At 51.0% G+C, this 12,756-nt stretch overlaps 1 protein-coding gene across 5 annotated transcripts; it reads left to right on the forward strand.

Annotated features, from left to right (window-relative positions):
• The first annotated feature begins 1,519 nt into the window (after window positions 1–1,519).
• UPK1A (uroplakin 1A) lies at window positions 1,520–12,416 on the forward strand. Of its 5 annotated transcripts, XM_081806752.1 has the most exons (9): window positions 1,529–3,072; window positions 3,166–3,266; window positions 3,564–3,652; window positions 5,102–5,302; window positions 7,983–8,057; window positions 8,200–8,307; window positions 9,557–9,736; window positions 11,006–11,089; window positions 11,173–12,416. In XM_081806752.1, exons 1-9 carry the CDS (start codon window positions 3,038–3,040, stop codon window positions 11,215–11,217), a joined length of 918 nt encoding a protein of 305 aa, XP_081662878.1. In that variant the 5' UTR covers window positions 1,529–3,037; the 3' UTR covers window positions 11,218–12,416. The 5 variants fall into 5 exon arrangements, with proteins under 5 accessions (XP_081662876.1, XP_081662877.1, XP_081662878.1 ...); XM_081806751.1 differs by having other exon boundaries at window positions 1,526–3,072; window positions 11,006–12,416; XM_081806750.1 differs by having other exon boundaries at window positions 1,520–3,072; window positions 9,557–12,416.
• The last annotated feature ends 340 nt before the right edge of the window (window positions 12,417–12,756 follow it).

A 12,756-nucleotide genomic window follows, 5' to 3' on the forward strand; every position in this document is an offset into this window, starting at 1 on the left:
GGGAAGCCTGCTTCTCCCTCTCCCACTCCCCCTGCTTGTGTTCCCTCTCTCGCTGTGTCTCTCTATCAAATAAATAAATAAAATCTTTAACAACAACGACAAAAACTAATGATGTAATGTATGATGATTAACATAACATAATAAAAAAAAAAGATACATGCGGACATATTAGAGTGTTTACCAGTAGAGGGCACCAAAAGTGATTGAGATATGGGGATATAAGGGAATAAGTTAAATTTAAAACAAGAGATATCTTGTGGGGAATAATGATCTGAGGGTATGGAATTAACTCAACCGGTGACACCTGAGATCTGAAGAAGAAGACAGTGCAAAGGTTGTGGAGGATGATGAGACCCAAATGTAGTAATGAAGTTGTCTCTGGTCTTGTCTTGAAAATAAATATAATGAAAATATATTATTCAATTCTACTCACACACTGAGGCTGCCGAGACCTGCTCTAAGCAAGGTGAGAGAGATGTTTAGGACACAGCATCAGACCACTGAGCCTTTCTCAATGGCACCATCGAGATTAGAGGATTAGAACTAGATCATTTTCCCATTAGATATCAGTTACGTAGGTTCATACCATTTCAAGTCCATAAACAGCCTAAAATCAGCTCTTGTGCACCCTTTGGAAAACACCCCTTTGACACATCAAATCTGTCTCTTTGAAAAGGTTTCACCCTCTTTAGAACACATTGTAATTAAGAATATATACATATTCACAGAGAAATGCACTTACCGTATCTGTACAGCTAGACAAATTTTCACAATCTGAGCAGCCCATGTAACCAGTGTCCAAACCAGGAAAGAGAAATCCCCTCCCTGTCCCTTCTAGTCACAATGCCCCCAAGGGTAACCACTGCCCTGACTTTTATCCCCCTAGATTGGTTTTGCCTGTTTTCAAACTTCATATCTAGAATCATACATTTACAGTCTTTTGAATGTGGCTTTTTTCATTTAATGTAATGCTTTTGTTTTGTTTTTTTAATTCATCCCTGTAGTTGCAAGTACCAATAGTTCATTGCCTTTTATTGCTGAATAGTATCCCTTGTATGCATGTACCATAATGTACTTACCCATTCTACTGGGAAGGAGCATTTGGGTGGTTTCCAGCTTGGGACTAATATGAATACATTCAGAGCATTTGGTAGACAGAAATGGGGGGATTCCCAGGAACAAATGACTGGATCACAGGATAATCGTGGATAGGCAAGAGTCCTCTTTAGGAGATCTTGGCATTGTGACTTTTTTAAAAAAATTTTTTTTAGAGAGAGAGAGCACACACAGGTGGGTGGGGGGCTCGATCCCATGACCCCAAGATCATGACTTGAGACAAAATCAAAAGTCGGACACCTAACTGACTGAGCCACCCAGGCACCCCAGCATTGTGATTTTTTAAAGGAAGTAATTAGCACTTCAACATGTATTGTTTGAAGACTGGCTTATATAATGAGAAGAAAGAATCGTGAAAATTAATGTTTGATATCACACTAGAACAGGGTACCTGGGTGGCTCAGTCGGTTAATCGTCTGCCTTTAGCTCAGGTCATGATCTCAGGGTGCTGGGATCGAGCCCCACATCAAGCTCCCTGCTCAGCGAGAAGCCTGCTTCTCCCTCTCCCTCAGTGCTCTCCCTCTCTCTGTCTGTCTCTCTCAAATAAGTAAAATCTATTTAAAAATTTTTTTAAAAAGGCTGTGACATCACACTAGAACAAAATGGACCCCTTTTATGACTGGTGACAGTAATGCTCCAATGATGATAACTTTTTGCTTTTACCAGGCATTTTACACTTGATCTTGCCAAAAGGCTGAGACATTTTATATAACTTCCAATTACTAACAGTTACCAACTATTTGAAAATAAAAGTATTTCATATTGTTAGCATGGCCCTATTATTACCAAGTTATTTTAGCTAAAGCTCATAAAATGTACTTGACAGGTCATGTACGTTATTACTTAAATTTTCTTATTACTCCTTAATATAAATGTAAATCAACAGAGAAAAACTATCTTAAATGTAAAGTGGATTGGCTAAAAAATTACTCATTTTAATTTTAATCGGAACACATCTCATGTGTTTTATTACCAAGCCATTGTCTTAACTGAAATTTTAAGTTCCATTTGTTTGCCCATTTCACATGCACCAAGGGAGCTACAGCTCAGAGAGAAAACACAGTCAGTGCCTTGGTTCTTGAGAAGTTCTGGGGAAGGACCGGGTGCCCCAAGCCATTTTCACCTGAGGAACCAGCCTTGTGACACTAGGGGGCACCATCGGAGGAAAAGTGGGCCCCTGGGAGCGTTGCTGGTGCCGCCTGGCCTCTTGCTGTACTCCAAGCCAGAGGACATCCTTTGCACATATCCCTGCGCTCAGTTCCCACTGCTACTGGGGCGAGTCGGCCGATGATACCCATTCTACAGATGGGCAAACGCACATACCAAGTTACGCAGCCCAGAGGAGGCAGAACTGGGATTTCAACCTTGGTCTCTGATTCTGCAGCCTGAAGACATTTCCACCTATGGCTCCTCACTGTGGCCCTGCTTTGTCTGTGTGCATGGGTGGGGGGGTACTTTTCTCCCACTAAGCCCATTCCATGTGCCCTCTCTCTTTTTCTAGCACACTCTCTTCATCCCCCCCTTATACACTCATCTGGAACTCCCCTCACCCACCCATCTCAAGCCACTGTCTCCCCTCAGCCTATGGCCATATAATCAGCCTTCTGAGCTGCCCTTCCTCCTGCCCCTTCATCTCCTCCCCACCTCCTTGTCTAGGTCCAGCTCTGACCTAGCCTGCTGGGGTCTCTGTCTGGACCTCCCCCTGGGCTCCCAGCCTGAGATGTGGAGCCGCTAGCACAGGACGCAGTTCTGGGATTCAGGATTCACATGTGGATCCAACTTGGATCTCTCCCCTGCTCCCAGGAAGGCCCACGTCCAAAGGAGAGAGATCAAGTGGTACACTCACCCTCCCAACCCCAGCCTCCTCCTCCACCACCACGACAGCCTGGGAGCCGGAAGCCTTGGGCACATCACCCTGCTCATGCAGCCACACATTAGCACAATCTTGAATTTCAGGTCTATAAATCACTGGGGTTGGGGGTGGTTGGTGCTCATAAAACTCTTCTTCCATGCTGGTCGGCCTGCTTGACCTCTTATCTCCTCCTCCAGACACCCTTCCCCCTTCCTGGAGACTGGCCCAAGGAGGGGCCTGGGCATATATAGGGAGCCACCGTGGGAAGGCCTGGCCACAGAGGCTTCGGAAAGAGAAGGTGAGGAGGGGCTCCGGGGGGTCTGGATGAGCAGGGGAAACTGGGAAGCTCTGAGGTGCAGGGAGCCCAGCACTGAGCTCTGGCCAGTGACTGCCCTGCCTGAGCCTTGGTTCCCTCTTCTGTAAGATGGCCCACCATCAGGGTTGTGGGAGGATTCGTTCAGTACCAGTCTGGGCCCAGCAGAGAGCTGGGAGCATCCGCTGGCAGCTGGGGTGTGGAGGGAGGGTGGTGGGCCTGGCTGGGGCTGCCCTCCCATCCTGGCCTCTGCCTGGCCTCATTCCTGCTCACGTGTCTCAGGCAGGACCATGGCATCCGCAGCAACAGAGGCGGAGAAAGGGTCTCCGGTTGTGGTGGGCCTGCTGGTGGTGGGCAACATCATTATTCTGGTGAGACCTCCCCCGGTGCTGGGAGCCCAGTGGGTGGGTGGGGAGGAAGGGACAGCCCAGGCCTGGGGGTGGGGACGAGGGCCCAGGACTCCCATAGTGATGAATACTAACCATAGTATTTCATTAATAGTTAATTTTTTAAAATATGATACCTGGGGGCGCCTGGGTGGCTCAGTTGGTTAAGTGACTGCCTTCGGCTCAGGTCATGATCCTGGAGTCCCGGGATTGAGTCCCGCATCGGGCTCCCTGCTCGGCAGGGAGTCTGCTTCTCCCTCTGACCCTCCCCCATCTCACGTGCTCTCTCTCTCTCTCTCTCTGTCATTCTCTCTCTCAAATAAAGAAATAAATAAAATCTTTAAAAAAAAAAAATATGATACCTGTACATGGCTCTGGAGCCAGACAGCCTGGGTTCAAACCCCAACGCTGCCTCTTTCTATTGTGGGACCTGGGGCCAGCAACGTAACCTCTCTGGGCCTCGGTTTTCTCATCTGTAGGTGGAGAGAAAATAGGAATGCCGAGAGGATGAGTTATTGGATTCATGGGCTCAGACCAGAGTCTGGCACGTGTGGTTACTGTCTGTATTGGCCTTAACAGGAATAGTGCCCTGCAGCGGGTAACAAGGATCATCACACAGAAAGCTGTTACTAGGACTAATGCGGGGCGTGCACACACTATGTGCCCTATGAGGGTTAGCTTGATTGGGGTCAAAGGTATCCACTGAGAAGCCTTCCCCTCTCCCTGCTGCCCATCTCTCATCCCTATAGGTACCTAGATTTTTAGTTTCTCCAACATTTCTTTAAGCACATACAAATAGGAACGTATATACCTATTTTCTTCCCTTTTTGTCCCAAATGTAGCTCATTCTGCATCCTGTTCTGTGCTTCCCTGTTTCTCCCGCTCCCATAGTCTGGAGGCCACTCCATGTGAGTCCTCAGAGAGCCTCCCCGCCCTTTTCCACCCCTGCAGAGCACTGCCTTGTGCGGCATGGCGGGGCCTTTGACACGGAGATGCGGAGAATGACCTTGTGGGTTTGTGATTTTCCTGCATGGGTAGGATTGATTTCTGCAAGCAGCATCGCTGGATCAAAGGGTTGATGCATTTGTAGTTGCTCTGGCCCTGGCCAGACTCCTCCGCTCGGGAATAACAACACTGTTTGAGGGAAGGCAGGGTGACCGAGGGAGCGTCTCCTCTGTTCCAGTCATGCGCTCTGGGCTTCTCATGTGGCATCTCCTGGTATCCTTGAAGTGTCGGGCAGCTGGGCCGTGGGTGGGGGCAGGGATCTAGCTGGGCAGCCCTTCCCTTCTGGCCTCTGCTCATGGAAGGTGACGTCCTTGTCCCTCGGACGTGCCCACCTTACAGAGGGCGGCGGAGGCTCAGGAGGGGAACTTGCTCAGGGAGAGCCCCGCGGCCCCGGCTGCTGTGCCCTCTCTAACCTGCTGCCCTGCCCAGCTGTCGGGCCTGGCCCTGTTTGCCGAGACGGTGTGGGTGACGGCCGACCAGTACCGCGTGTACCCACTGATGGGCGTCTCCAGCAAGGATGATGTCTTCGCCGGCGCCTGGATCGCCATCTTCTGCGGCTTCTCCTTCTTCGTGGTGGCCAGCTTTGGGGTGGGCGCAGCACTGTGCCGCCGCCGGTCCATGATCCTCACGGTGAGGCCCTAGGAGGAGGGCATGGGGCCGGGCGGGCACAGAGATGGTCACCGCAGGGTCCCTGCAAGCACGGCCGGCACAGCTGCGAGTGTGTGTCCAGCGTGTGCCACACTCGGGCCTCGTGGCAGTCACTCTATTTCATCTTCCCAGAACCCAGTGAGGCAGGCTCAGCTGTTACCCTCAGTCTACAGAGAAAACTGGGGCACAGAGAGGAAGGGAAGGGCGCTCTGCCCCGGAGGACGGCTCTTGAGTGGCAGGACTGAGACGCGAACCTCAGCTAGTTGGTCCCCAGAGTCTGTGCACATGAGCTCTGTCAAAACAACAACAACAACAACAACAATAATAATAGTACAGCTGCCATTTCAGGAGTGCTCATTACATTCTCAATGCTTTACATGCATGGGTGCATTTACTCTCACAGCCCACCAGGAGATACCGTCATCATGGTGAGCCCATTTGACAGAGTTGAAACAGGCTCAGCGAAGTGAAGTCACTTACCTGGGGTTGCACAGCGAGTGGGTGACGGGAGTCAAGATTTAAGCCTGAGCAGTTCAGCTTGAGCCTTGCTCTTCATTTCTTTTTCTTTTCTTTTTTTTTTTTTTTAAGATTTTATTTATTTATTTGACAGAGAGAGAGTTAGCAAGAGCAGGAACACAAGCAGGGGGAGTGGGAGAGGGAGAAGCAGGCTTCCCCGCAGAGCAAGGAGCCCGATGCGGGGCTCGATCCCAGGACCCCGGGACCATGACCCGAGCCGAAGGCAGAGGCCTAACGGCTGAGCCACCCAGGCACCCCCTTGCTCTTCATTTCTGCCAGTGATAACCACCACAGCAGGAACCCACACCTCCCAAGGACCACTCATGTGCCTGGCACTAGGCTAAGCAGTTCAGAAAATGAGCTCTCTCAATGTCCCCAGCAGCTCTCTGGAATTAGTGCTTCTCTGCCCATTTACCAGACAGGAAAACTGGGTCTCAAAGAAGCCAACAGCCCAGGTGATAGGGAAGGTAGGAGTTCTGATCCCGGCCCCCCAACATAGAGCCAACATTGTGCGTCCTCCATAGTTGAGGGCCTCTTAGATACCCGGGAGCAGCTGCTTCTTCAATCAACAAATGTTGATGGAGCAAGAACCATGGGCCAAATCCTGCGCTAGGCACTGGGGCTATCTAGAGAGAAAACAGAAAAGCCCTTGCCCTAAGGCGAGGATACCCCCAATGGGGGCGACAGTGGACAGTGAGGAGGGAAGGGAGATCTGGAGCTGGGGAAGTGGGAGGGGAGGCCTGGGGGAGGTGAGGGAGTGTGCCTTGTGTCTGCAGGAAGAGCATTCCTGGGGGAGGGAACAGCAAGAGGGAGCCAGGAGTCCAGTGTGGCCGGAGCCAAGAGGGGGTGGGGATGAGGGAGAGGCAATGAGGGCGGAGAGAAGGGGGGTACCATGGGCGGTGGGCATGGAAGATGAGGGCAGGAAAGGGAAGGTGGGCCTATCAGTCAAGTCTTGCCAGCCTTGATAAGGACTTTGGCTTTACTGTGAGTAAGATGGAGCCTTAGGAAGGGTCTTTTCCTTCTCTTTTGCTTTCTTTCCTGCATGTAATTCTCTGACATAACAGTTTAACCAAAGCCCTAAAAGCTCAGCCAACTAGTTAAAAAAAAAAAAAAAGGTTTGTGTCTATGTCTGTCTCCCCTATTAGTTTGTCATTAACTAAGACACAGAATTAAAAAAAATTATTATGGGAAATTTCAAACATAGAGTGGAGTGAATGGCATGAACCCTGCGTACCTGTCACCTGGTTTCAACAATATCGACCACAGCACAGCCTGGCCAGCTTGGTCCCCCGGCTCCACCCTCTGCCTGCCCACATTGTTCTTTCTGGGGTGTTTGAAGTGCATTCCAGACACCCAATCATTTACCTATAGATACTTGAGTGCACATTTCTCTGAGTGATAAGGACATTGTTGAGAGCAGTGGGGCATGTTGTGCTCCATCATCTTATCTTTTGGCAGAGGTGTTGGCGTATCCACATTCCACCCCCTGTTGCTTTAAGGGAGAGGGTGAGGGGCGAGGAAAGAGCTTTTTTGTTGTTTTTATGCATAACAACCATGCCACCGTTAAGCCCTACAAAATTCACCCAAGTTCCTTCATGTCTAGGTTGCAGTACCTAGTCTGTGTTCAAATGTCTCTGGTTGTCTCAAGAATGTCTTTTTTTTTTCCTATAGTAGTTATTTATTTTTTTTATTTTTTTTTTAAAGATTTTATTTATTTGAGAGAGAGAATGAGAGAGAGCACATGAGAAGGGGGAGGGTCAGAGGGAGAAGCAGACCCCCTGCCGAGCAGGGAGCCCTATGCGGGACTCGATCCCGGGACTCCAGGATCATGACCTGAGCCGAAGGCAGTCGCCTAACCAACTGAGCCACCCAGGCGCCCAGTAGTTATTTATTTTACTGCGTCCAGACCAATAGTAATTTCAGGCAATACTTTACATATTTTGTTGATTTCATTTTTTCCCTAACATTTTGTTATAAAAAAATTTCAAACATACAGAAAAGGTGAAAGACTTGAACAGGGAACAATGTGTACACCCACCACATAAATGCTACCATTTACGTTGTCCTACACTTCCTTGAGGGGGTGTGACCCCGCAGGCTTCGCCCTGACTGGGCGGTCCCTGTCTCTCCCTCCATCTCTCCCCAGTACCTGGTGCTCATGCTCATCGTCTACATCTTTGAGTGCGCCTCTTGCATCACGTCCTACACTCATCGCGACTATGTGAGCTGGGCAGAGGCCAGGGGAGGGGCATGACTTGGGGCAAGAGTGGCAAGGGTCTGGGTCTGAGTGTGGGGATGGAGTGGGGGTTGACCTCCCCTCCCCCATGGCCCAACTGGACCCTGTTCTTCCTGGACCTCCGCAGATGGTGTCCAACCCATCCCTGATTACCAAGCAGATGCTGACCTTCTACAGTGCAGACACAGACCAGGGCCAGGAACTGACTCGCCTCTGGGACCGTGTCATGATTGAGGTAGACAACGGGGCGGGGGGATGAGGAGATGAGGTGGTGAGGGGGTAGGGAGGGCTGGAGGACCTGGGGCTCTGACCACAGAAGTAGATAGGGGCCTCCCATTATGCCCACTGGTAGATGATACCCACTCCTGTGGTTCTTCTGCGGGGTGGGGCTGGTCATGGCCATTTTCCAGATGAGTAGACAGGCCCAGAAAACGGAAAAGGGAACATCACTTGCCCAATGTCACATGGTTGGTAAGCTGGGATCAAAGTCTGACAGCCTGGATCCAGAGACCCTGCTCTTAACCATTACAGATACCTTCTTAATAATGAACATTTAATGAGCACTAACTTTTGTTTAGTACTGTTGGAAGCACTTTTAAAGCTTATTTAATCCTTACAACCACCCCATAAGGGAGATCAGCTTTTTAGCCATCAAGAAACCAAGGTAAGAGTTTGAGTGGCTTACATAAAGTCACACAGCTGGTAGGTCACAGAACCAGAAGGATTCAAACCCAGGCCACCAGCTTCCAGAAGCCACATTATTATTATCATTTTTTTTAAGATTCACTTATTTATTTGAGTGAAAGAGAGAGAGAACATGCACGTGTGCAGGGGGTGGGGAAGGGCAGAGGGAGAGGGAGAGAGAGTCTCAAGCAGACTCCGTGCCAAGTGTGGAGCCCAACATGGGGCCCGACCCCACGACCCCAAGATCACCACCCATCATGACCGGAGCAGAAACCAAGAGTCAGACGCCCAACTGACTGCACCAGCCCGGCGCCCCAGAAGCCACATTCTTAATTAAACCCAACGTGATATGGCAGAAGAGAAGAATATTGAGGACCCAAGGGGAAGTGAGGTCCCAATTGGTTTCAAGTCATACCACTAGCCAGGATTGGAACTCCTATGTGAAGGAGCCGATGTTTTCATCATTCAGGGCCACTAATTGTACACCCACAGGGGCCAGAAAAAAGCCAGAAATCCTTTTTTTGGCGTCCTTTACCTCAGATTTTGTTGACAGCTAATTCAAAAGAATTTTAAAATGAGTCACAAGTGTGGGTTTGACTCAAACCCCCCATCAGCCTCTTGGTGCTGGGACAAATATCTTCTGCTCCTTGTTCACACGCACAGACACTGCCCGCCCCCCACTTCGAGGCCCAGGACATGGGAAGTCGGCCCCTTCCTCACTCTGGGACCTCAGGCGAGTGGCTGTCCTCTCTGAGCCAGAGCCTGCCTGATCCCCGCCCCCGTCCGCCCCTTCTCTCCAGCAAGAGTGCTGTGGCACATCCGGGCCCATGGACTGGGTGAACTTCACATCAGCCTTCCGGGCAGCCACCCCGGAGGTGGTGTTCCCCTGGCCCCCACTGTGCTGTCGGCGGACTGGCAACTTCATCCCCCTCAGTGCAGAAGGCTGCCGCCTGGGCCACACAGACTACCTGTTCACCAAGGTGTGTCCCCTCCCTGCCGCTCCCCTGTCTGTGCATCGGTCCGGCCCCCCTGGTCCTTCTGTCTCGTCCTGCCTCCCACTTTCTTCTCCTCCTCCCCTCTGGGCTTCTTTCTTTCTCTCCCGTCTCTCCGGCTCTCTCAACTCTCTTGCCACCTGTCCCTGCTCCCCCCGCAAGTCAGTGGGAGGCCCAGGGTCTGAGCTGGCACCTGCCACTTTTCTCAGGTCATCTGGGAAGGAGAGCAACAGGAATCACAGCGGTAGCACCACAACCATAGTAACCACGCGCATTGAGCCCTTACGTGGTGCCCGGCACTCTTCTAAGGGCTTTAAGTCTGTCTTATTTAATTCCCACCACGGCCTGTGAGGTGCAATATGATTAATGAGCCCATTTTAAGGATGATGAAACTGAGTTCACTGTCTAGTGAGCGATGGAGCTGGGACTGGATTTCAGGAGCTTTAACCAGTGAGTGCAGAGGCAGAGAGAGAAACCAGAGGAGGTTAGACTAGGAGGAGAACCAGTTCCAACAGTCCCTCTGGCTGCTTTCGGCTGCCTAGGGGCCCTTCAGCCACACGTCTTAGATCAGGTGTCACGGAGAGGGGACCTGCGCCGACCACGACGGCTATCAGAGCCCGATGGCCATTTCTGAAGCCCAGCTCGGTGCAGAGTGCACACATGCGTCATTTCGTGGACTCCCCACGACCACTTTCAGAGGCCAGTGCTGTCAAGATTGTCACCTCACAGATGGGCAAACTGAGGCTCAGAGAGCCAGAATCATTCCCAGGCCCTAACAGCTAACAAATGGCGGAGATGGCCCCCAACTCAGTCCTGCCTGACTCCAGGACGCGCACCCTCAACCTTAGTTTGTGGGTGCTTCCAAGTCGAGGCAGGGGTCTACCTGAAGGTGACTCTGTTGTGAGGCTCAGGCCCCACTTGGCCTCCTTCCTAAATGGGGATGTATCAAAACTGCACCGCACCTAAAGGCAGATTTCAAACCCTTGGAACTTGTGGGCAGCATGGAAAGCCAGCTCTGCACAAAATTGCCCTCAGACTGTCATAGCCACCGCCAGGGTAATACCTACTTGCGTGGGGCCTGGGTTCAACATCACACCCCTGGCTCCCCAAAAACCATTCTGGGAGGTAGACACTGCCACAATCCCCATTGCATGGCTGAGGGGAAGGAAGTGACCTTCCAAAGGGCACGCAGTGACTCTCCCTCAGTGCTAGCCCTACTGGGCATTTCCTCAAACGCCCATTCCCCCCCCCACCCAGGGCTGCTTCGAGCACATCGGCCATGCCATCGACAGCTACACGTGGGGTATCTCGTGGTTTGGGTTTGCCATCCTGATGTGGACGGTGAGAGGCGGGAAGCCTATGGGCGAGGGGGGGATGTGGGTGTGGGGCTGGAGCGCCCCTCACCTGACTGCCTCCTCATCCAGCTCCCTGTGATGCTGATAGCCATGTATTTCTACACCACGTTGTGAGGAACAAGGAGGGAAGGCCACGTGCACGCCTCGGCCTCCTCCTCCTTCTCCCGTTCCTGTTTCCTCCGGCTGTGGTCTGGATGGCTGCCTCACCTCTCCCCTTCCCACCTCCCTCAACCTTCCCTCCTTCCTCTCTTTTACCTCTTCCTTCTCTCTTTTACCAACTTTCTGAGCCCTGCTGCGACTTGGGGGTGCCCTGAAACCCTTGGACATGTGTACAGGGACCCTTAGCCCTTGACCTCATTTCACTCTGCTGATTCCTGGCACATCTTTCAGTGTCAACTTAAAGTCCTCTCCTCAGGGGACCCTTCCCGGATCCCACTACCCAAATCACCAATGCCTCTGTTGTAGCTCCCCGAGCACCTCCTTCATGGCAGGTGCTGCCATTTTTGCTAAGTAGTTTGTGATTGTTTATTCTCTGGTTGACGGAGATTGCCATGAGGGGAGGGACAAACTCTGTCATGGTCACTTTATTGTCCCCAGCATCACCCAGCAGAGGGAGGAGCATCGATATTCAATAAATACTGGTTGAATGAATCAATTTGTTTTCTTCTGGGGCAAAGGCAAATGAACAAGAATGGAAGTGGCAGAAACCCAACTGGCACTGACTGAAACATAACATGGAATTCTTGGCTCATGTAACTGAGTCAATATTGCTGGCTTCAGGCACGTCTAGATCTAGGAGTTCCATCTAAGTTTCCAGGAAACCTGCTTCCTTCTCAGGCAGGATTCCCCTGGCAACACCAGACTTACGTCTTGATAGCTAAGCCACGGAGCAGCAAGAGAGGCCTCTCTCCCAACAGCTTGAGCCAAGGTCGAGGATTCAATCTCACTATCTTTAGTTTAGAGTCTAGGCCCATCCTTTGGTGGGGAAAGGAGGGTACCTGAATTATTACCGCTGCTAAGGATGGTGTTGGGAAGTGGGGTGATCCATCAAAGGAAAATTAGAGTACAGTTGGGCTGGTACAGGTGGCAGATAACCTCCTCCTAGGGGCTGTAGCTTCCAGCAAGTTCTCTAAGGGATGCATGACAGCAAGCACTCTAGGAATCTCATCCTCACTGTTGTCCTCACTCAAGCAGGCCAACCTCCGTCCATTTTATAGCAATTAGGCCCTGCCAAGAGGGCCTGGCTTCCTTCCCCACCAAATGACATTTCTCAGGGTCCCCATTTACTCCACTGGTCTGCAGATGGTCTGCAAAAGCTGAATTTAGATTTCAGCTTTTTTTTTTTTAAGATTTATTTATGTATTTGACAGAGAGAGACACAGCGAGAGAGGGAACACAAGCAGGGGGAGTGGGAGAGCGAGAGAAGCAGGCTTCCCGCCGAGCAGGGAGCCCGATGCGGGGCTCGATCCCAGGACCTGGGATCATGACCCGAGCTGAAGGCAGACACTTAACGACTGAGCCACCCAGGCGCCAGACTTCAGCTTTTTTTAAATATACTTTTGTTTATTTTTTTTAAAGATTTTATTTATTTATTTGAGAGAGAGACAGACAGAGATAGAGAGAGCACGAGTGGGGACGAGAGGGAGAAGCAGG

The sequence above is a fragment of the Leptonychotes weddellii genome, chromosome 16, assembly GCF_054177405.1.
Source record: "Leptonychotes weddellii isolate Sample4059 chromosome 16, ASM5417740v2, whole genome shotgun sequence".
In the NCBI taxonomy this organism is placed as follows: domain Eukaryota; kingdom Metazoa; phylum Chordata; class Mammalia; order Carnivora; family Phocidae; genus Leptonychotes; species Leptonychotes weddellii.

Excerpts from the sequence above, each read along its gene's own strand:
- UPK1A (XM_081806750.1), top strand. The coding sequence starts at position 3,038 with ATGCAGCCACACATTAGCACAATCTTGAATTTCAG. Across the intron at positions 3,653-5,101 it reads TGGGCAACATCATTATTCTG|CTGTCGGGCCTGGCCCTGTT; the intron begins GTGAGACCTCCC and ends TGCCCTGCCCAG. Across the intron at positions 8,308-9,556 it reads GGGACCGTGTCATGATTGAG|CAAGAGTGCTGTGGCACATC; the intron begins GTAGACAACGGG and ends CCTTCTCTCCAG.